The 23628-nt window shown below is 47.6% G+C and overlaps 2 protein-coding genes and 1 long non-coding RNA gene across 8 annotated transcripts in view; 2 read left to right on the plus strand and 1 right to left on the minus strand.

The window, feature by feature from the left end:
• Positions 1–836, plus strand: part of NUDT16L1 (nudix hydrolase 16 like 1) — a 1278-nt gene extending 442 nt beyond the window's left edge. The window contains 2 exon segments of the mRNA XM_015560140.1: positions 620–773; positions 776–836. Coding sequence (XP_015415626.1) covers positions 620–773; positions 776–795 — 174 coding nt within the window. The 3' untranslated portion in view covers positions 796–836.
• A 12-nt stretch (positions 837–848) lies between these two features.
• Positions 849–2100, plus strand: LOC107182151. Its single transcript, XR_001512880.1, has 2 exons — positions 849–936; positions 1815–2100. It is a non-coding gene; the product is annotated as an uncharacterized LOC107182151 (long non-coding RNA).
• A 264-nt stretch (positions 2101–2364) lies between these two features.
• ANKS3 (ankyrin repeat and sterile alpha motif domain containing 3) overlaps positions 2365–23628 on the minus strand; it is a 33501-nt gene continuing 12237 nt past the window's right edge. For 2 of the 6 annotated variants that reach the window (XM_006757901.2, XM_015560139.1), the window contains 12 exons: positions 18909–19044; positions 14109–14267; positions 10995–11132; positions 10374–10483; positions 8505–8681; positions 5422–5546; positions 4815–4956; positions 4197–4369; positions 3713–3798; positions 3111–3194; positions 2814–2904; positions 2365–2723 (listed from right to left, as the gene is read on the minus strand). In XM_006757901.2, the coding sequence (XP_006757964.1) occupies positions 2825–2904; positions 3111–3194; positions 3713–3798; positions 4197–4369; positions 4815–4956; positions 5422–5546; positions 8505–8681; positions 10374–10483; positions 10995–11132; positions 14109–14267; positions 18909–19044 (1410 nt within the window). In that variant the 3' untranslated portion in view covers positions 2365–2723; positions 2814–2824. Of the gene's footprint in view, positions 2744–2813; positions 2905–3110; positions 3195–3712; positions 3799–4196; positions 4370–4814; positions 4957–5421; positions 5547–8504; positions 8682–10373; positions 10484–10994; positions 11133–14108; positions 14268–18908; positions 19045–23628 lie in introns of all 6 variants that reach the window. The other 4 variants (XM_006757902.2, XM_006757903.2, XM_015560137.1 and 1 more) reach the window with 4 other exon arrangements.

The raw sequence follows: 23628 nt of genomic DNA on the forward strand, positions 1-23628 counted from the left end.
TGGGTGGGGGTGACTGCAGCCTCGGGGTAGGGAGAGGGACCTGAGGTGCCGGTGGGAGGCTGGGGCTCCCTCGGGGCTGTGTTCCATCCGCCTTGCCTGCCATTGCCAATCCTGGGGGTGGGGAGTGGGATTGGTTGGGGGGATGGGATGGGATGGGGCGGGACCTGCTCGAGGAGGTGGGAAGTTGAAGAGCAGAAAGGGGAACTGGGAATGAAGATTGGGTTCGCGTGGTGCAGGGGTTGAGGGCTTTTGTGATTTGGGGGTGTTAGGGTCTGGAAGGGCTGGGAGTGACAGTTGCTGTGTTGGGGATTCACCTGCTGCAAGAGGGAGCATGGAGTGTGGACTGGGGGGCTTCCTGCCAGCGGGTGGAGGCTGGAACATGAGGATGCAGAGGGTGCGGAGTGCATGAGGTGGCCCTGAAATTTGCTTGGGGAGGAGAGGGCTGCACTGCTCCAGAGGAGCTGGCTGGCTTCTGCCTCACCAGACCCTGCCGCGGTCTCCCATTGTCCTTGGCAACCTGCTTTCCCTTCCCCTGGCCTAGCAGCTTACAGGCCCCTCCTACCAGGGTTGTGCTTTTGGTGTGGGGGCCCGGCCCCAACTCTGGTCCCCTTTTGTGCAGGTGCTGGGACTGGTGCGGGTCCCGCTGTACACCCAGAAGGACCGAGTTGGTGGCTTTCCCAACTTTCTGAGCAATGCCTTCATCAGCACGGCTAAGTACCAGCTCCTCTTCGCCCTCAAGGTGCTCAACATGATGCCCGAGGAAAAGCTGGCTGAAGCTGTGGCTGCAGCCACTGAGAAGCAAAAGAAGGCCCTGGAGAAGCTGCTCCCATCCTCCTCCTGAGGTTGCTCCCATACTGCGTCTTTGCCCTCCCCTGGCTTGTGTTCAGGGCTGAGGGCCCTGAAGTTCTGTGGGAGTGTCTTCTAGCGTGTTTGTGTGTGTGACCCTTTCTGACTGCATGGGGCCAGTGGGCATCTTATCATCTCTGCTGCCTCAAGCAGTCACAGGGCCAGGTGGGACCTTCTCAGGTTGGTCAGTGGGTGGCCTGGGGGTGGTGGGCCTGGCTGTCCAGGCTCAGGACATTCTTACCCACCTTGAGGCTCAAACCCACCTGAGAGTCCCTTGAGCTGGTGGAGGCGCAGGCACTGCCTGATTTTCCAAGTGGGTGGTTGTACAGACACTTAGACCAATGAGAACTTGGTTCTCAAGGGGGGTGCCTTTGGCTCAGTTGACTCATTCCTGCATCCTGCCCTCTGTGCCAGCCTCAGGGCCTAGAGGAGAGCCAGTTTGGGTAGGATGTTGTGCTGTTAATTTTAGCTGTTAGCTTTACTGGCTTAGATTTCCTTTTCTGTGTTGTATGAACTACGGGTGAGGCTTCACTTGACCTCACTGGTGCTTGGTCCCCAAGGGCAGTCAGGGTCATGGGCCCAGCTAATAGATGGAGTTGTTGAAGGGACAGGAAAGTGGTTCCTCTGCTGCTCTATTCTTTGGTCCTGACTGCAGGCTCAAGGCAGGGCACAGGAGGTTGTCCCCTTCCTTCTCTCACTTCCTAAGACTTAAAGTCAGGGCCAAGTCTAAGCACTGGCCCCATTCAGAGTTATGCTGTCACAGACCTTGTCTGAGGCGGGGTGCTGTCCACTTCCCTGTTCACCTGTGGCACTACCAGCCACGGACCTCTCTGGGCTGTCGGCTTGGTCTGGGCTTCTGTGCTGAGACCGTCCAGAGAGGCCCCTTTTGTGATCCCGGTGGCTGTGCCGCTAGGCTGAGCCTGCTGCTCTTTCCTGTGCTTTGAAAGCCTCCTTTTCTCCATTCCCAGTATGGTCTACAGGCAGCTCCCAGAGATGGTCTGGAAATACCCGTCAAGTGTGCAGAATGACAACAGCAGAGCCACCACAGGCAGGAAGGTCACCATGGCAGTCTCCTATGGCCCCAAGTCTGGCTAAACTCAGTGAAGCTACTGGAAAGTCTCCACAGTGCCTACCCAGCCTAAGAAAAGCGGTGCTCCCTGCCCAGCCTGGGCACCTGTTCCACCTTAGAGCCTTGATGAAGCAGCCACACTGGGCGAAGGCACTCCACTCTGTAAATAAAATACCTGTACTTTGCTCCGCTCTCATTTCCTGGGGCTTGGGGTGTGCTTGGCTCTCCAGGTAGCTTCTATTCAATCACAGGGGCTCTGAGCAAAAGCCCTAGCTGCTGGGGACCATGGGGCAGGAGGGGTCACCAAGTCAGCACCCCTATAAGCACAGTATTCTGTCCTGGCGAGGAAGCCTGGGCCCCAGCCAGTCACTGGAGGTGGGGGTCCTGGCATGGCTTTCCCCCTGCTGCTATGTTAGGCAGTACGACATGTGTGACCAGAACTGAGCCCCTCACCAGCTGATCTTACATTTTATTTTCCAGCAAATGACATATGCTGCCCAGACACCCGTCCTCACCCATCAGGGCAAATCTGAGTGGCACCTGTGGTATATGGGGACACGCTCTCTCCCCAGGGTCCTGTCTGCTCTGGGCCTTACCACCAGGTTCAGGGCAAGGCCCTCGTCCTGCTTCTGTGGGGGCCTTGCTGCCTGGAACCAGCCACAGCCTGGTCCTGTCTCTCTGCCAGCTGCTCCCGAGGGCCGATCCTCTGGCCCCAGCTGGGACCTGGGCTGCTGCAACTGCCCACTCACCGCCCTCCTGTCCTCCGGGCACACAGCTTCAGGGTGGATCAGTCACCCAACGTCAGATTCTGAGAAGGAAAAGGGAGGACTGAAGTGGGTGTTCGCTCAGCTCCCAGTGGACCCTGCTGTCCCAGACTGGGTCCTGGGCTGATACTCACCATCCCTCAGACTAAGGCTCCCGCCAGTTCTCTTTCCCATTCAGCGTTTGCAGCTTCTCCAGGCCCTGGGTCACCGAGCACAGCACTCGCCCTGAAGATGGGAAGAGTCTGCTTTGCAAGTGTGGGCAGCAATGGGAAGAAGGGGTGCCTCGGGGGGCACTAGGAATGGATGACCTGGAAGGTCAGTAGATTATAGTGGGGCTGCCCTAGGGGTCTAAACTTAAGGGCTCTTCCTGTTACTCCTGTCTGGTCCCTGGGCGGGGGCGAGGGTCACTGGCTGCCCTCCCAGAGACTCACCCATCTCATGGACTCGGTCCTCCAATGCTCCCGACAGCTGGGGGAGGCTCAGGGCCTGCAGGGAGGCCTGCCAGCCTTTGGAGTCTATGGGGCAGAAGGCTGGGTGAGCCTGGGGTCTGTGTGCTCACAGGCCCTGCTTCTGTCCTGAGCTGTTGTGACCAGGAGTCCCACCCAATTGTCAGTGCCTGTGTGACCCCCTTGTTACATCAAAACAGGTTCTGCTTGCTTACCCAAAGCAGTAACTGCTGGTCAGGGCCTGGCCCCAGGAATGAAAGCGGGAGTGGGGGGGGTGGCGCGGATCACTGGCCTCCCATGAGGCTATGCCCTGGGGTGGACCCAGCCTGGGCTCCAACTGGAGGCTGCAGAAGTCACTTGAGGTCTTGGATAGCACAGTCACAATGGCCCAAGGGCTTTGCTTCCAACCACCAGGAGGGACATTAAGGAAATGGGCTGAGGAGGGCAGGGTGCCCTCACCCTAGAGTCTGGGAATGTGTTTGCAAAGGGACTGGGGAGTGTAAATGTGATAACCATCGAGACATGGTAAAACCCAGCCTGAGGAGGCATCTCTGCCCAGTTCTGGCCCAGGACACTGCTCTCCTTACCAGCTGTAGGGAGGGCTGGGCCTAGGGTGGCCCCCAGAGGGGACTCGTCTTGCTTCACTCGGGCTGACAGCTCAGCCTGACAGGCTCTGCAGAACACAAGACCAAGTGCTGGTAAGGGGAAAGCCTGGCAACTGCCTTCCATGGTCCCAGAGGGCAGGGGACGGCAGACATCCCCACTTTGGAGTGTCCCCACAGCCCACCTTCCTGGGCTTGGCAAGCACCCCCCGCACCCACCCACACTGACAAGCTCTCGCCCGAGTGAAGGCAGAGAGCTTGTGTAGGGTATGCAGATTTTCATGGCCCTACTTCTGCCTGGTCTACATTGTAGGGAGGAACAGCTAGAATGAAATAGGGCAGGGGGTGAGGAGTGGGGAGTGGGGGTGGGGAATGGGGGGGCAGGCAAGGAGTGACTGAGGAGGCCCTGAAAGCAAATCCTTGATTGAAGAATCTGGAGGGAACTCGATCAGCTCAGGTGCCTACTCACTGTAGCTGGTCCAGGATGAGAGCAGCATCTTGGGCCAGGGCCCAGGTCTCCTGCAGCTGGGCAAGGATGTCCTTGCGGGTGCTGTCCTGCTCCAGGAGGCAGCTCTCCACCACAGCCCGCAGCTCCTGCTCCTGGGATACCTGGCCCCGCATGGCCTCCACCTCCTCACAGCGCTGGAGAGGGAGAGGTGGGAGGTGGGGCTGGCGGGCTGGCAGATGGGGCAGGCAAGTGGGCCAAGGATGCAGGAGACACAGGCCCCAGGCCATGGCCGGGAACCACCCCCATCCTCTGTCTCTGCCTGTCTCTCTCCTGGAATGGGAGGCCTGTTTCTACTTTGAAGCCTCCCCTGCTTTGGGTCCCTTCCTGTGAGCCCACTTGTTCTCTGGCCTCACCCTCTCTCTTGTCTCCTGTGGATGTTCACCTGACCTCCACCGAATGTCCCATACCTTTCTGGGCCTTCTTCCTGTGGGCCTGCCTGCGTATCTCCCTTTCATGGTGGGAGCTGTCATTCTTTCTGCCCTCGCTGTCCTATCAGTGTCCTTCTCTGCAGGTGTGTGTCTCCAGACACCTCTCTTGCCATCTCTGCATGTACCCTCCCGCCCCCTGCCTCCCACCTACTTTGTGCAGCTGGATGGCGAGCTCCTGCATCTCAGCTTCCAACCTGTCGGCATAGGCCAGCTCCAGGGCGTCACTGGGGGGGCGGGCACTGCTGTGCCAGCGGGCAATGGCAGAAGTCATCTTCCTCTTGGGTCCAAACAACCTGTGGGGGATGAGAAAAGAACCTGGATCAGCGTTTGCATGTGCCTGAACACTCCACAGACCATGGTTTCCCTAGGAAAGATCCCTGAGGCGGGAGAGTAGCCAGAGGACAGAAACAAAGGGTTGTGAGAAGTGATGACCTCACTGGAGCTCCCCTGCACCTGGTCCCCTTCCCAGCCGGGCTGCTGCTGTCACTAAGTAGGAAACTAGCCAGCTGGCTCCAGGCTATGTTTGCCAACTTGGAAAATTCTCAAAAGTGAACAGGCAGAAAGTGTCTGGGTTCCCTGAATACAGCACTGAGCCAGGCCAGCTTGAGACGCCACAAGACTCAGGCCATCTACGTCTAAGAATGGAGAAGACAGCTGACCTCTAGAGAGGGCAACTCTCTCTCCAAATGTTGGAAAGCTGCAACATCAGACGGTCCCAGAGACAAGGGGCATGCAGCCACAGATGGCCCTGGACTCACGTGATGCCAATTTCTTTCAGGTCGCTCTCAGTGAGGGTCAGGAAGATTCGAAGGTCCACGTCCTGTTCCTCAAACAGCTGCAGGTACTTCAGACACCCTATCTGCTCCAACAGTGTGGCAAGGTCCTAGTGGAGAGGCCAGGACAGGTTGGCAAAGGGGCAGATCACAAAGACATGGGGACAAAAAAAGGCACATGATACAAGGTGGAGCCACTTTTCTCCTGCTGAGTGTGCATTCGTGAGGTCGCTTTTTAAAAAAATGTATTTTTACTAATTTCAGAGAGGAAGGGAGAAGGGGAGAGAGAAGCACTGATTAGCTGTCTCCTGCATGCCCTCCACTGGGGATCGAGTCCGCAACCTGGGCCTGTGCCTTGACCAGGAACTGAACTATGGCCTCTTCGTTCATAGGTCAATGCTCAACCAGTGAGCCACAACAGTCGGGCCGTGAGATCGCTTTTAAGGAGGAGATCTGAGCCCTACTGATCCCCCAAGTTCAGCAGTGGGACAGTGACTTGAGTGCAGGCAGAAGCCCATTCTGCCCCTCCTCCCTGTGCCCTCAGAGAGAGAGTAGGGAGTCCAGGGATACTTATTTGTGTCTTTGGATGTAGTGTCTTTTCATTCAGCTTTAAGGACACCTTTAGTGTTTCCTGAAGGACAGGTCTGCTAACAACAAATTTTCTTAGACTTTGTTTACCTGGGGATGCCTTAATTTCTCCTTCACTTTTGAAGGTCAGTTTTTGCTGAATATAGCATTCTTGGTTATTTTTCTTTCAATACTTTGACGATGTCGTCAGATGTCTTTCTGGTTTCCATGGTTTCTGATGGGGAAATTAGCTGTTAATCTTATTGCAAATCCTTTCGGGGTAATGAGTCATTTTTCTTCCTTTAAGATTCTCTTGTGTGTTTTTTTGACAGTTGGATTATGTTGGTCTAGGTGTGGACCTGAGTTAACTTACTTAGAGTTTATTTAGCTTCTTGGATGTGCAGATTCATGTTTCTATTAAATTTGGGGAGATTTGGCTATTTTTAAAACATTTTTTTCTGCTTTCCTCTCCTTCTTCTCCTGGAACACCATATATGCATGTTGGTATATTTGATGGTGGCTCACAGGTTTCTGCTCATGTTTCTTCATTCTTCTATTTCTCAAACTGGATAATTTCAATTGGTCTATGTCAAGTTTTCTGATTCTTCTGTGCGCTCAAATCTGCTCTTGAGCCCCTCTAGTGAAATTTTCATTTCAGTTATTATTCTTTTCAATTCCAGAATTTCTATTTAGTTCATTTTTATTTATATCACTTTCTTGATATTTTCTATTTAAATGTGGTTTCCTTAAGCTCTTGGAACATAGTTTTAAAAACTTATTTAAAGTCTTTGTCTAACTAACAAGTCCAATGTCTGAACTTCCTCAGGGACAGCTTCTACTATTGCCTTTTCTTACTATTTATTAGTTATTCTTCCTTGTTCTCTGCATACATTTTTTCTGTTGAAAACTGGACATTTTCATGAGGCAGCTCTGGAGATCTAATTCTCCTCCCTCTGGGGTTTGTTGTCTGTATTCTTTCTGGTCTGTGGCTACTGAAGTCTCTACTCAGTTAGCTTAGTGATCAGCTGAGGGCTGGACAGAGATCTCCTAAACACCAAAACCAATAAATCTCCCAGTCTTTGCCCAACAGCTCTGTGTGCTTGTTGGGGCACATGTTCAGCACCCCCAGGCAGATGACAATGCTGGCCTAGCCTTTGCTTCCTGCTTGGCCAAAACCCAAGATCATCGGGGGTGCTCTCAGGCACTCTTGACCATACACAGCCTTGAGCACATATGTGGCCGCTTAGATTCCCAGGATGATAAGTCAGAGCTTTTCAAAGCTCCTATGGACATCTCCTTCCCCAGATTTTCCTTTTAAGCTTTGTGGTTAATCTTTCACCCAAGCTGTTATCCAATACCTCAGACAGCTGCAAAATCAAAACATTTCCCCATATGATTTTCAATACACGTCCTCCAACGAGAGGACTTTTGGTGTTGAGTAGATAAGCCTGAGTCTTACTAGTATAATACAGTCTTGTTAATAAGCATGTCTTCCAAGGGAACCATCAGATAGTCTAGTAATGCCAATTCTTTGGAATGAAACTCCGAAAGCACTCCAGCTCTGCTCTACCCGCTCCAGTGGCTGTCACAGCTACTGTGGCATTGGAGAGTGGAAGAATTGGACTAGGGCAAGTTAAAATGCTAACAGCTCACAGTTCTCACTGAGAATCAGTCATTTCTCTTGAATAAACACTCTCCAGGCTGCTGCAAGCCTTTAGTTTGAATCACAAGTTTCTGGGGGAAAATTGATTCTGGCCACTTTTGCCAGTTTCAATGTTGCCTTTATAGAGGAGCAAATTTTCAAAAGTCGTTACTCCATCATTTTCTTCAACCTACTTTCTGAAACAGCTTTTAAGATTCCAACAACTCTCCAATCAAGATGCATTTAAGGACTTGAGTGGTGCAGCTGCTTGCAGAAGCTGGGAATACAGGCCCTGGAGATAGCTCCCAGGGGATGGGGTGGGGCAAGGAGAAGCCAGCAAAATCATAGGCTTCTAGTGAACAGCAGAGCTGTGACTTGAACAAATAAATGGCAAGTACTCACCTGTATTTTATCTGGTATCACCTATGCCCACTGAGGGCAAGAGAACTCGATAAACACACATTAGACAGTTGAGCTGTTATGTCACACCTGTAAACCCCAAGATACTGCTTAGCCGGAGGGACCCATAATGAGGAAGGCAGAAACAGCAATTTTCATTACTTACATACTGTGTGCCACTTTGTCTCTGCAACTCCTGAAAGCTCAGGGGGGCTGAGTCAAGTATGGAAATGGGCATGGTAACCAAAGGGAGAGACAGATCTCTCCTACGGGAAGGGACAGGTATAAACCCTCCCACCAGCACCTCTGACCTTAGGAATTCTCTTAGCCCAAGAAGCTTTACAGGTCATTTGGGGAAGAGCCACCACACTCTCTTAACAGTGGTTGGCTCACTGTAAGCACACAATAAATACCTCACAAATCACAAAGAGTGTAACCACCAGTTTCACAAAGGTTTTACCTGGGGTCCTGAATAGGGGAACCTCTCAGTCTGGGGGGTAGATCCTGGGGGACAGGCCGCCCCAGAAGTCCCAGTGCTGGGAGGCCATTGGTTGTCACTGTTGCTGTAGCGATTCTTGGTCTTCATATAACTTTTAGTTTGCTTGCGAGCTGAGCTTTTACGTGCATTATCTGAATCCTGTGGCAAGAGGTATGTGTGTTTAAAGTAACATTGAAAGACTAATCATCAGGGAAACACAAATTAAAACCACAATGAGCTATCACCTCACACCTGTCAGAAAGGCTGTCATCAATAAGCCAATAAAGAATGTTGGTGAGTAAGTGGAGAAAAAGGAACCCTCAGACACTATTGGTGGGATTGTAAATTGGTGCAGCCAATATGGAAATTTCTAAAAAAATTAAAAATAGAGCTGCCATATGATGTAGCAATTCCCTGTTCTAAGTATTTATCTGAAGAAAAAAAACCCTAATTCGAAAATATATATGCACTCCTATATTCACTGCAGAATTACTAATAAATAGCTGAGATATGGAAGCAACCTAGGTATTCAACAGATGAATAGTTAAAAAAGATGTGGTACATATATACAATGGAATGTTACTCAGCAATAAAAAAGAATGAAATCTATCTGGCCGGTATGGCTCAGTTGGTTGAGCATCATCCCATGTACCAAGAGGTCACCAGTTCCATTCCCGGTCAGGGTGCATGCCCTGGTTGTGGGCTTGATTCCCAGTAGGGGCCATGTGGGAAGCAGCCAATCAATGTTCCTCTCTCATAGATGTTTCTATCTCTCCCTCTCCTTTCCTCTCTCTCTAAAAAGAAAAAACATTTAAAAAAATAAAAAAAGAATGAAATCTTGCTATTGGTAACAATATGGATGGACCTAGAGCAGTGGTTCTCAACCTGTGGGTCGCAACCCCTTTGGCGGTCGAACGACCCTTTCACGGGGGTGTTAATAAAATACAGGGCCAGAAGGTTGAGAACCACTGACCTAGAGGATATTATGCTAAGTAAAGTAAGTCAGAGAAAGACATACCATATGATTTCACTTAATATATAACTCCAGAAACAAACAAAACAGAACTACAGATTTAGAGAACAAGCTAATGGTTACCAAAGGGGGGAGGGGTGGGGAAATAGGAATAAAAATAAAGGCCCTGGTCTGGTGCGGCTCAGTGGTTAGGAGTGTTGGCCAGAACACCAAAAGGCAGAAAGTTCGATTTCTGGTCAAGGGCACATACCTGAGTTACAGGTTTGGTCCCTGGCCCAAGTGGGAGTGCGTGTGAGAGGCAACCAATTGATGTGTCTCTCTCACATCAATGTTTCTCTCCCACTCTCTCCCTCCCACACTATAAAAATCAATGGAAAAAATATATCCTTGGATGAGGATTAAAAGAAAAAATGTATAGAGGAAGAGTGCATGAGCTTTGGGTCATCTAGAACTGGGTTCATATCCCAGCTCTGTTACTAAGTAGCTGTGGAACTTTGGACAAATTCCTTAAGAAAAATAGAACCACAACAGAATTGCTCAAAAAATGAAGTAACATTGAAAGTCTTGCAGCTGACGTGGCTGCATCCACACTGCTCTCTGCCCCATGATTCCAGCTTCTACTCTCAGTCTGTGCCACTTCCCTCACAGCGGCGGTAAGATTTGAAACTCCCCCACCTGCCACACACAGGCTTCCCCTGAGGTCACCCAATCCCAGGCGGTTCTAGAGAGCGGCCCTAACCTTGTATGTCCTAACACAGCACAGACATGCATTAAGTCCTTGTTATGAGACTTGCCCGTCTCAAATGAACTGTTAGCCTCCCCGATGACACCAAAACAGGGGAAGGAGATGAGAGGTAAGGAATAAGGAGAGGCCTCACCTCATTGCTCTCCAAAGAGGCCTCGCTGCTGACTCCCGGGGCTCTCGCCAGGCCCTCGCTGCTGCTGCTGCTCCGCACAGCCCCAAGGTGGGCACAGAAGGCCTGCTCTTCTGCCAACAGTGAAGACAAGGACGCCTGACTATAGGTCGCGCACACAGTGACTCCCCAGAGCCTGAGCTGTTTCATCCACAGCCCTCATCAACACCTTAGTTTACTGTGTTTCATGCTGACTGCCTGGCCGACCCCTCCCCTGTACACACACGGACAGCGTTTTTGTCTGTTCTGTTCACTGGTAAACTCAAGCATTTAGAACAATGATTGGCACACAGGGCACTCAGTAAACAGCTGCTGAATGGACGATACATGTATTATAACAAAGACATTCCCTTTGGGCTCACCAATCAAGAAGCTAAACCTGTCGGGAATAACTCCCCAGACCCTGCACACAGGCACAGAGACACTGGCTGGAAGCTGCTTCTCTCTGGGCCATGCCAGGTTCTCTGACTTTCCTCCAGAGCCAGGGAGGAAAGTCTTTCTATGTCTTTCACCCTCTCCTTCTCTACCAGACACACCCATCACAGCACGCGAGCCCCAGCAGGGTGGGAGGGGTGGCACACATACCCCGGCTGCTGCTGCTGCTGCTCTCTACGTCCCGGTCGTTGATGGGGGAAGTCACATCCCGGTAGCAGAAGCCCCTTCCCTCCAGGGGGTTCTCATCACTACTGTTGAAGGTGACATAGCCCCGGGGAGGCACCTGCTCTGTGAACAGAATGGGACACATAAACCCACACGCCCAAAAGGGAAAACAAGTTCTTCCTTCCCAGCGTGACCACCTCCCCAGAGGGACCTCAGCCTAAGGGAAGACCAGGATCTAGGCAGGCAGGAAGGAAAATTGTATCTTCCTGGTCAGGACCTCATCCACTCGCCACAGTAACCTGGACATGATGTCATGTGCAGTTTGCAGGCGAGGAGGCAGGCTCCGAGGAGTTGAGAGGCAATCCTGTGTCCCACAGCAAGTGCATGCTGGAGTCAAAGCACCTGATCAAGCCTGGTGCCCTCTCCCACACTATGCTATTTCTTTTCCAAATGAAAAAGAAGGAAATGGGTCATCATGGGAGTCGTCATCTGCCACAACATCAACAAAGACTGAAAGGTTCGGCACAAGGAGCCCAAGATCCAAGACATCTTCCTAAGGCTGTTGGTCAAGCTATACAGGTTTTTGGCCAGGCAAACCAACTCCACCTTCAACCAAGTGGTGCCGAAGAGGTTGTTCGAGTCGCACCAACAGGCCTCCTCTATCCCTTTCCCGGATGGTCCGGAAGATGAAGCTTCCAGCCTGGAAGGTGCCCAGACTGGAGGTGTGTGCACTTAGTGTGAGCAGCGCTCCTGTAGCCGCATCCTTAAGGTCAGGGGCAAGATCCTCACCTTCGACCAGCTGGCCCTGGATTCCCCCAAGGGCTGTGGCCCTGTCTTGCTTTCTTATGCATGCAAGTGCCTCAGAGTGTACAGGCATTTCAACAAGGCCCCAGGAATCGCTCACAGCCACACCAAACCTGACATACGATTCAAGGGCCGGAAGTTCAAATGTGCAAGAGGCTGACAGGTTAGCTGCAGCTACAAAAAAAAAATAACCGCAGATCCCATCTTGTGATTAAGAAGATTTTGGATGCAAAAAGAAAAGAGAGAGTAGGAAATGGTAAGCTGTGTTTACAGACTCCTGAGCTAAGGAAAAAGTGTACCTTTTAGCTGGAAGCATCTAATCTCACATGCCAGCCTTTATGGTCCCTGGCATCTAAGGGGCACAGGCATCTAAGGGTTTTTTCCCTCTTCGGGTCAGTCAACCCCAGTCAAAAATAGATCTGGCTAAGCAGGAAGGTTGGAGGCTCCAGGCTAAAAATTAACTATAGTAACACCAAATTATACAACCTTTGGACGTAGCTGCCTGCAGGAAAACAAGGAGAAAAGGCAGAACACAAACCACAGAGGTCCATTCCCATTTTGCCTGCCCCCTGCCCACAGAAAGTACATTTATTTGCATAAAACAGACTGGCTAACAAAGCCTTTACACCTTTTTGTAGTTATCAACACTTTTTAAAATCTGCACATTATTTTTTTTAATATATTTTATTGATTTTTTACAGAGAGGAAGGGAGAGAGATAGAGAGCTAGAAATATCGATGAGAGAGAAACATCGATCAGCTGCCTCCCGCACATCTCCTACTGGGGATGTGCCCGCAACCCAGGTACATGCCCTTGACCGGAATCGAACCTGGGACCCTTGAGTCCGCAGGCTGACGCTCTATCCGCTGAGCCAAACCGGTTAGGGCCTCTGCACATTATTTTAAAATGTTCTTTAATTGTTGGCAAAGCCTACATGTACCGATAAAAAATGTAAATATCACAAGTTGTGAGAAGAAAACTCGCCTGAAATGCCACAATCAAGTCAACTACCATCATTATTTTGATGAATATTCTTCCAGCCTTCTCTGTGGGTGCATAAAAAAAATGGTGTACAAATGGACTGCAGCCATGGATTATTTTGATAACCTGAAAGAATTCCATTTAATAAAGGCATCTGTCGTATAGCTACACAGATTAATTACACCCCACCTCCAGAGAAGGCGCGTGCTTCCCACACCCCTACCATATGGCAGGGTGGGACAGGTGGCATGGACTCCTCAAAAAGGAACAGACTCTGCCACTCAAAATGAAAACAAGTCGGCCAACTGTCCCAGCGCCATGTGCTTATAAGCACACCAGACAGGAAGGGTATGAGCTGCCCTCATCCTGCACAAGGAGCTTGCCAGCAGCTGGGGGAGGGCCTTTCCCTGTGGCCAGTCAGCCCACCCCCCAAGGACAACAGGAGAAGGCAGGCCTCCAGTTCCCAACCTAGGACTCCTTCCAAGTGTCTTATAAGGAAATCAAGTTACTAACATACTCCTGATGGGAATATGCTCTCCTCTGACTGGGAAAGTTGGTTTCTTCCAAGCTCAAGAGGGATGTCTGTTCATGAGGAAGACCCACCTACCCAGCCCACAGACCAGCACTTGGCCTGGCCACTGATGGGTGATAGACATCAACGGAAGATGTAACTTGTACATAAGTATGATCACTTGGTCAGGCCAGTGGGCATAAAACCCAACTTGCTCCAAGAACTATTGGCGCCTCCCGCTCTCCCCAAGGGCACTGCACTCAACATTTAGGAACTGACAATTGGAGAATAAACTCGGGAGGTCTGGAAACTTGGGGTCTAGGATTCTAGCCCACTAAGTGCATCACATAATTCTCAGAAGGGTCTGAGCATCAATCCATCACCTGAGAAAAGAGCAAGAGAGAGTCCTTGGCCTGGCCCAGAGGCATATCCATCTCCAGCCACCAATGTGTTAAGTATCACACACAAGTGCTGTAGTCAGAGACCGGAAGTGGGACTCAAGTGGCACCCTGTTCTTGCACTAGCTGACTCACTATGTGATGAATCAAATCTGAGCATAGTGACATTTCTGCTGCTGTTATTTGTAATTTTAACCCATGAAAAGAAAACTCAAAGGATGAACACAAACCCAAGAGCTAGCCATTGACTAATATATTTCTATCACTGTCATCAATTTGGAATCTTTGAGCTGCTGCTCCAACCCAGTGGCCCACATTTCAGAAACCTGAGAGTTGTTCCTTTTCATCCAGACAGAATGCGTGAAGGAAGTATCAAAAAGCCATCAGGAAACACGGAATGCTCACCATAGCAAGACGGCTGGATCTTGCCTCCAAGTCCAATGGCTGTGATCCTCGCCAAGGCCCGAGGCCCCTCATGGATGCTGAGGCCCTTCTTCCGACAGGGCCTCTGTCTCTGAGGAGCAGGGCAGGATTCATCTGAAGAGCTCAGATCTCCATATTTTTCTGTGGGTCAAACACAAAAGTTAAGACAATTGTCCAGTCTGTCCAGTGAGGCTCAGTTGGTTAAGCATCATCCCATGCACCAAAAGGTCACCAATTCAATCCCCAGTCAGGGCACACACCCAGGTGTGGTTCGATCCCCTGTCAGGGTGCATGCAGGAGGCAGCTGATCGATGTTTCTCTCTCACATAAATGTTTCTCTCCCTCTCTCTTCCTCTCTCGCTAAAATCAATAAAAATATATTTTAAAAAATTTTGTCCAGTGAGGGACTAATTTACTAATCTTCATAGTAAACTGAAAGACAATCACCATAACTGGTTTTCTTAAATCAAGAAGCAGAAAAGTTTCCCAGGACTTCATGTGTAAGAAATGCCATAACGGGATTTACGGTCAAGATGGTGGAGAATACTCAATGTCAACTATAATTGAACATTTTTTTTAATTTTTAAAAAAGATAATTTTTTTAAATGCCATAATGGGCCAGTCCACAGCTCAGATGGGCTATGGGGACATTTGGGGGAGCAGCAAGCTTGCTGAGTATGAGCTGAACTGAAAGCATCTGTCATGAGGGGGAGTCTCGTTCTTATTTCTTACACCTCTCACTGTCTGGGTTTGAAGAATTTTTTGTAACAAGCATGTATTATGTTTACAATCGGAAATAAATTTTGTTCTAAGTTGAAGAGATTAATATTTGTTCATAAACATTCAGAGCATCATGACTTCTTAGCAATTCTATATTGTCAATCTCGGTAACTTCTTAGGAAACAGGCTGTGTGTGCTGTTTTAGGAAGTATTTCAAATTACCACTCATCTGAGCTTAAATGTTCAGCGTGCCCCACAGACATTACTGCTTTATTGCTGCTCACAGTTCCCTGTATTTCATCACGCCTAAAGGCACAATTCACGGGTCTATTGGTATCAGGCTCCCACCTGATACAATCTATTCGATCTATTCGGAGTTGGTAAGCTGGGTGGAGATGTGGAGAAGTCTCTGATTACCACTGTGCTAGTGTGAGCTGGTGTTTGTTACAGAACAATCCTGAGGCCAGGAAGAGAGCTGGGCAGGGCCAGGCCCTGGAAAGGGGGCAGGCTCCCTCAGATGTGAACTGAGAGCTCAACTCTCAGAGACTGCCTGGCAAGTCAGGGAGTTACTGACCCTGGTTCCAAACTCGGGCCAGTGACTCAAGGGAACCACTCCCACCGTTCCCTTTTCAACGCACTGGGAGACCATGGTCACGCCCCAGCAGAACATGGAATCACAAAAGTAAGTGTGCATGGGAGGGGAACCAAGGAAAAGGCAGCTCCGTGAATCTAAACCTCCCAACACGCACTCTCAGACCTGCACACGTCAGCGGGAACCACAGAGAGCTCTCACAAATCCCACACCTTCAAAGTGACCTGGATGGCAGAGAGCACTGCAAACTTCACAGTTCCTGCTGCTGCGAGGAGCCGGCAAGTGAACCTTTCCAGCAAAAAAGAACCGACTCACTCACCTCTATTCTCTGTGGGCAACAAAGCAGGTCTAGGAAAAACCACACAGAGGAGAGATGATGGGGGAGACAAAGTCCACTCTGTGGGCAAAAATGCTGAAAAAGAATCCTAGGGGAGTGGAGCATGACCCGGGGAAGTGACCTGAGAATGCACATGGGGCCTGAGGAACAGTCAGAGGAGCAGCAGGCCTTTTGGGGAGGGAGACCTCTGGAAACTGGGTAGTGAAGAGAAAAAGGAACCAGGGGAAGTTCAGGATCTGGCAAAACAAAATAATATCCGAGGACACATAATGCTGGGTCCAACCACATCCCACTCCAAAAAGAGGCCACCAGTAAGAAGACTGGCCTTGGCACTGGGAGAAGGCGGCTCCTGGGCCAGGACTCACACTAGCCAGACCACTAAGCTCTGTCCGTGAAATGCAGACGCACCAGCGATCTTCGCCGACACACCAATACCACAGGGAGCACATAAACACCAGGACTCACACACAGCAGGTAAAAACATTCCTTCCCTCTCTCCAAAACTCAGCCGAGGAGTAGGCAGAAAAACTGTGACATGACACTGAACTATACATCCTTCCACAGCACCTGAGGACAGGAAAAGGCACCCTGAACCCAAAATCCAAAATTCGAAACGGAGAGCAAAAAGGCAATATTATTTATGAATGAGTAGCCATACAAAACACTAAATAAAATAACAGCAAACAGAATCCAACACCACATTAGGAAAATAATACGCCAACTAGGATTTATGCCAAGAATATAAACTTGGTTCATTATTAGGAAATTAATAGAATACATGTTAATAGATCTAAGGAGAAAACTCACAAACATTTCCATAGATGTTGAAAAAGCCTTTGACAAAATTCAACACTTATTTCTGTAGAAAACACTTAAGGAAATGACAGATACTTTAATATTAAAAAAATATGCACATCTAAAGGAGGGGAAATGGGGGACGTCTGTAATACTGCCAACAATAAATACATTTTAAAAAATACACACACAGAGCCCTGGCCAATGTGGCTCAGTTGGTTGAGTGCTGTTCCACGTACCAAGAGGTCATCAGTTCCATTCCCAGTACGGGCACATGCCTGGGTTGCTAGCTCGATCCCAAGTAGCGGGTGTGTAGAGGCAGCCAATTAATGTTTCTCTCTCATATCGATATTTCTCTCTTTCTCTCTCCCTCTCCCTTCCTCTTTAAAAATCAAACACACACACATACACACACATGCACACACACATGCACATGCACACACACACCTTACTCTTAAGTCAGCATCTTACTTAATGTGGCATTTTTGCTAAGGTCAGGACTCAGTAACTGTCCACTGTCTCCACGTTGTACTAGCAGTATTAGCCAATGAAACTAAACGAACAAAATCCGAGGTATAACAATCAGAAAGTAGTAGTAAATCTATCTCTATTTGCAGACTATTTAGGAATATACCTGGAAAACCCTACAGAATCAATAAATAAAACTAACTCAAACAATGAAATAACTGAGTAAGGCAGAAGAATATAAAAATTGTATACAGACATCAATAGCCTTCATATTCACAGACAATAAGCAGTTAGAGGATATGATGGTAGTGGATCCCCATTTACAATAGAAACAAAGAAAACCACACACTTAGGAATACACTTAAATTATATGCAAAACATAATGAGGAAAAATTTCACACCCTCTGTAAGACACAAAAGTATACTTGAACAAAAAGCACACTCCTTTTGTTAGATGGGATGCCTCAACATAAAGGGATAGTTAATTTATAAATCTGCCACAATCTCAATATCAACATGCTGTTTTTAAGGAGCTAGGCAAGCTGATACTCAAGTTCACACACACACACACACACACACACACACACACAAAATGAAACCATGTCAGTACTAGAAGAAAACATGTATGAATTCTTGTACAACTAGGGCACAGGGAAAGATTTTTTTTTTTTAAATCCTCATCCGAGGATATTTTTACCATTGATCTTCTTCAAAATATATTTTTTATTGATTTCAGAAAAGTTTTTTTTTTTAAATCCTCATCCGAGGATATTTTTACCATTGATCTTCTTCAAAATATATTTTTTATTGATTTCAGAGAGGAAGGGAGAGGGAGAGAGAGATATAAATCAATGATGAGCTGCCTCACACATTTGTAATACCTTAACTAATAATAATAAAAAAAAATGATGAGCTGCCTCCTGCGCACCCCATACCAGGAATCGAACCCACAACTCAGGCATGTGCCCTGACCGGGAATCAAACCATGACTTCCTAGTTCATAGGCCGATGCTCAACCACTGAACCATGCTGGCTGGGCTCCACTGATCTTTAGAGAGAGAGTGAAAGGAAGGGAGAAGGGGTAGAGAGAGAGAGAAACATCAGTGTGAGAGATACATCAATTGGTTGCCTCCTGAACATGCCTAACCAGGGGGGCCAGGATGGAATATACAACCAAGGTACATGCCCTTGATCAGAATTTGAATCTGAGACTCTGTTGCTTGGGCCAACACTCTAACCACTGAGCCCACTGTCCAGGGCAGAGAAAGATTTTTTTTAAAATATATTTTATTGATTTTTTTACAGAGAGGAAGGGAGAGAGATAGTTAGAAACATCAATGAGAGAGAAACATCGATCAGCTGCCTCCTGCATATCTCCTACTGGGGATATGCCCGCAACCAAGGTACATGCCCTTGACTGGAATCAAACCCAGGACCCTTCAGTCCGCAGGCCGACGCTCTATCCACTGAGCCAAACCGGTTTTGGCAGAGAGAAAGATTTTTATAATTCAAAATCCAGAGGATAGAAGATTGATGTATTTGACTATGTAAAATTAAAACATTTTGCACAGCAACAAATACCATAAGAAAGTCAAGAAACAAGAACCAGAAGCCAGTCCCCTTGTGAGGCTGCCCTCCTACGTCTGGGTGGGCATCACAAGTCCACATCCTGGGTACCTGAATTCAGCCTGGTAGGTACCACTCTACACCCTAACTAACTTGTCCTTAGACAAGCAGCCCTCAACTCTGACTGCAAAATGGAGTCGTCAGGGGAGGCAGAAGTCTGGCAAGGCTGCAGGAGCCAAATCTCTTAGTAGGTGAGAGAAGGGGAAGGGACTCCAGGAAAGAGTGAGGCCACAGATACAGGTACCTGGGCTCCGATAGAGGCTCTTGGGCAGAGAAAGTGAGTGAGCATCGATCAACCCCACTATCTTCATGTGTCCATACTGCTTGGCCAGCATTCGGGCTGTGGCTCCACTGTGGTCTCTCGTGTCCACTTTGACTCCCTATGAAAATGGTAAAAGAACAAGAGTTAGGAACCTCCCCTGCACAGCACCCTCACTTCCAGGGCTGTGGACCCAGGATGAGAGATGCAATGGCGTCTTCTCACCATCTTGGAAAGGTCTGCACCAGGGTCCTCTACAACCTCACAACATGGGGAGAAAAGGAAAGGGCCTGTGTGGTCTCACTCTCAATGCTGAAAGTCGGGGTACAGCGAGGGGCTTGCTGGCTTGTCAAATAAGACATTAACCCAGCCATCTCACAGCTGAGGCAGCTCTCCAGGCTCATCGCCTTTTGGCTTTCAGCCGCCGTGGGGCAGACAGTTAAAGAAGAGAGGCGATCAGGTGCTCTGGGCGAGGATACACTCAGGCTGCTGTGAGCGAGAGCCCGCCTTCACCCTTAGCCCTGGGCATGTGTCCACCTCGCTTCATTCTCTTCACACAGAAAATTGGAGACAACAGATTTGGTAAAGAAGCAGCCTTTAAAAGCATAATCAGAATAAGAGCCCCACTCTTCTGAAACAGAATTTGGTAACTTTTATCCTAAGCCCTAAAAAGTACTTATTCTATACAGCACTGTAATTACACTTCTCTGACTCTAAACTAAGGAAATAGCCCCAAATACAGAGAAAGCTTTTACGCACAAAGATGTTTAGCACAACATATTGGTGATAACGAAAACCCAGAGACAACTTTAATGCTCAGAGATGGAGAGTTCACTATGTTACCGTCATAAAAATAATTGGCATAACCAAATTTTTAAAAGAACCAGGAGACAAAACTGTATACACATTCCAATCGCAGCAAAACAAATAAGTATACAGAAAGCACTACTGGAAGGAAATATGCCCAAACTGTTAATATTATTTTTAAGTAGTGAGATAATGGGGACTTCTCACATCTTTCTTTTATACTTTCTAAACTTATTTCTATGAGCATGTTTACTTTTGAAACTAGAAAAGCCCAATAAACCTTCCATTTTCAAAGCTTCAACTGTGCGGTCTCATATCTGCAGATGAGACTACCAGGTACTGGAGCTCAGTGCTCTGGAGGGCATATCAGCAAGAGAAAGTTAAAACATTAAAAGTGCACATACCCTTCCCTGGCTGGTGGCTCAGTTGGTTGGGCATCATCCCATGCACCAAAAGGTTGCCAGTATGATTCCCGGTCAGGGCACATGCCCAGGTTGTGGGTTCCATCCCTGGTCAGGGCGTGTAAGGGAGGCAACCGATCAATGTTTCTTTATCACATCGATGTTTCTCTCTCCCTCCTCTCTTTCTAAAAATCAATAAACATCCTCAAGTGATGACTGAAAAAAGACAATTTCTAGAGGGGAAGGGAGAACTGGGTGAAGGTGGTCAAAAGGCACAAACTTTCAATTATAAAATAAAAAAAAGACTAGGCATGTAATGTACAACGTGGTGACTGTAGTGAACACTACTGTATGATGCACAGGAAAAGTTGTTAAGAGAGTAAATCCTAAGAGCTCTCATCACAAGTTAAAACACAGAGCCCTGACTTGTGTGCTCAGCCTGCACACCAAAGGGTCTCGGGTTTAGTTCTCGGTCAAGAGCTCGTACCTGGGTTTCAGGTTCACTCCCCACCCCATCTGGACGTGTGCAGGAGGCAACCAGTTGATGTGTCTCTCTCACATCGATGTTTCTTTCTCTTTCTCCTCCATCCCCTCCTGCTCCTCCCTCCCTTCCTCTCTTGCTGAAAAGCAATGGAAAAAAATATCCTCAGGTGAGGATGAACACCCCCCACAAAATATACAGGGCAGGGCAAAAGTGGGTTTACAGTTGTGAGTACATGAGACAGTTTATTCTTGTATCATTATTCATTAATTATTTTATTATTTTCCACATGAACAACTGTAAACTTACTTTTGTCCCCAGGTACATGCCCTTGACCGGAATCGAACCTGGGACCTTTCAGTCCGCAGGCCGACGCTCTATCCACTGAGCCAAACCGGTTTTGGCTTAAATGCCATTTAACAAAGAAAAATCAACCAAAAAAATGAGTTCGCGTGCCACCTCTGACACGTGTGTCATAGGTTCGCCATCACTGTCCTACCCATTATGTTAGCAACTTATTTTCATAATCTATATGAGATGATAGATGTTAACTAAACTTATTGTGGTAATCACTTCACATATACACAAGTCAAATCAACTTATACAGTGATATATATCAATTATCTCAAAAAAACTGGTGGGGGAAAATATGATTTCCACGGAGCCAAACCAGTTAGGGCTGATTTCTAGTTTCAGTTTGATAAAAGAAACCCAAAGGTTTCAACCAGAACCAACAATACTATCTTCACGGTAGGGTTTTACCTAATATCTGTTATTAAGCCTGGAAGACTTCAACCTCAGGCTACACCAAAGCAATACTATTCCTTAACAAGAAATGAGGAAGAAAGGAGACCCAAGAACAAGAAGGCCCCTGAGGTGAGGAAAGAGAGTATTAGAATTTCTATCTATTTACCCTTTAAATGTTTTCCCAACTTTCTTCCTATGTTATAATATACATAAATTATAGGAAAATTACATGATCAACATTCATTGTAACTGACAGGAAAGCGGGATCAAAGTTTAGAGGCCACGGACCAGTCGTAACGTGGGTGCACTCATCAGCTGGAGGGCCAGTGGATCAACTCTCAGCTTCCTGAGAGGCCCAAACGCACGCCATCATCCTGCCCAGACAGCTGCCAGAGTCGGCCCCCACTGGGAAGGGACAAGGGATGCAAGGGAAGCAGCCACAGTCCTTTCCTCCCCTGGCGAGGAGTCTGAGGTGCCTGGCCTCATCCACTTCTCCATCTCCGAGAAAGAAGCCTGGCTCTGGTGGGACCTGGAGGGCCCACCCGTCTGGCTAACCATGACCCAGCAGGAGATCTGCAAGGAACACGGAGTGGTCATACAGGGCTAGAAAGGCAGCCTCCCCCGCAGTGGAGCAAACTGGTCCAATAGTCACATGCTCTGAGCCGTGCCCACCAGCCACCACAGCCAGAGACAATTGCTTGAAATTGGCCAACAACTTTGACTGCTGATTAGTGAGCTCAAGGAAGAACTCCATTGATTTCCTGAGTTTGATAATGTATGCAATTATGAAAGAAAAAGTTCTTGTTTTTAGGAAATACATATGAAAGTAGTTAGGGGTATTATGTTAGCAACTTATTTTCAAATAATTTTTAAAAGATTATACGTATGTAGTCTGACTGGTATGGCTCAGTGGTTGAGTGTTAACCTATGAATCAAGAGGCCATGGTTCAATTCCCAGTCAGGGTACATGCCCGGGCTAGGGGCTCAATCCCCAATGTGGGGAGTGCAGGAGGCAGCTGATAAATTATTCTCTTTCATCATTGATGTTTCTGTCTCTCTCTCCTTCTCCCTTCCTCTCTGAAATCCATGAAAAGATATTTTAAAAAATATTATATGTATATATATTGAGAGATATGAAATGTTAGCACTGGGGAATCTAGCAAAGGTACACAAATTCTGAGTACTATTTTGTGATGTTTAAGTCTGAAATTAATTCAAAGTTTAAAACTTTTTAAATTTTTCAAAAGAAATCCAATACAATTTGTTTTCCCTGAGTACGAGTTGCCCATACACAGTCTCAGACCCAGCTGGGGAGTAAATAATCTGCACGATAGATAAATGATATAAGGTCTCTGATTTACCAATACGTTTTCTGTTTAAAAACTACATGAGTAACTGTCTCTTACAATTTTCAGTTCTACATTATTTAAAATCAGAGTCTAAACTAACTCAGAAGCAGAAGTTATGCTTCTTACAGTTCTTGGCTCATCTATTTTTCTTTGTGCCCATCTATTCTTGACCCTAGGCTATGTCTTAACGATCCTAGTCTGTGTGAGGAGGCTTATCTTCAAAGAATAATTATTTGTAGAAAAGGAAGCCCAAATGGCTAACATATGAAAAGATGCCCCACCTCACCAGAAATCTGGAACATAAAAATCAACAGGAGACAGCTCGTCTGATACCACATAGCAGGTGTCATTGAGGGTGTGAGAGGCAAGAGCTATAAAATACTATGGAAAAGTGTAAACTAGAACAACTATGGGAGAAAGCAAGTTAACACTCTCTAGTGCAGATGCACCCACTGTACACACCAAAGTTCTACATTGCAGATTACATCCTGATCTCCTAGAGAAATCTATTCACACATGCTTGAGAAGACAGTTAAGAAATGTAAACTGCAGCACTGTTAGGAATAGCTAAGTGAACACCACTTAAATGTCCACTAAAAAAGGAAATGATAAACATATTTATAGTCAATAAGTACAGAGCTGTTAAATTGAGTGAATGATGTCTAATTTACCGACACTGTTGAATGATACATACAATCTGGTATGTTATTTATATGAATCTTTAAAATATATAAAAACAAGTCCGTGCATTGCTTAAGGACACACAGTACGTGATGAAAGGATCAAAGTCAGAGACAGGAAAGGTACAGACCAGCATCTGGATAGTGGTGATCTCTGGATCATGTGGGTTAGTTGCATTATCTTCTGTGCTTTTTTACATGTTTAAAGTACTTCACAATTTAAGATTCATAATTCTTGCT

The sequence above is a fragment of the Myotis davidii genome, unplaced genomic scaffold, assembly GCF_000327345.1.
Source record: "Myotis davidii unplaced genomic scaffold, ASM32734v1 scaffold555, whole genome shotgun sequence".
Taxonomy (NCBI): domain Eukaryota; kingdom Metazoa; phylum Chordata; class Mammalia; order Chiroptera; family Vespertilionidae; genus Myotis; species Myotis davidii.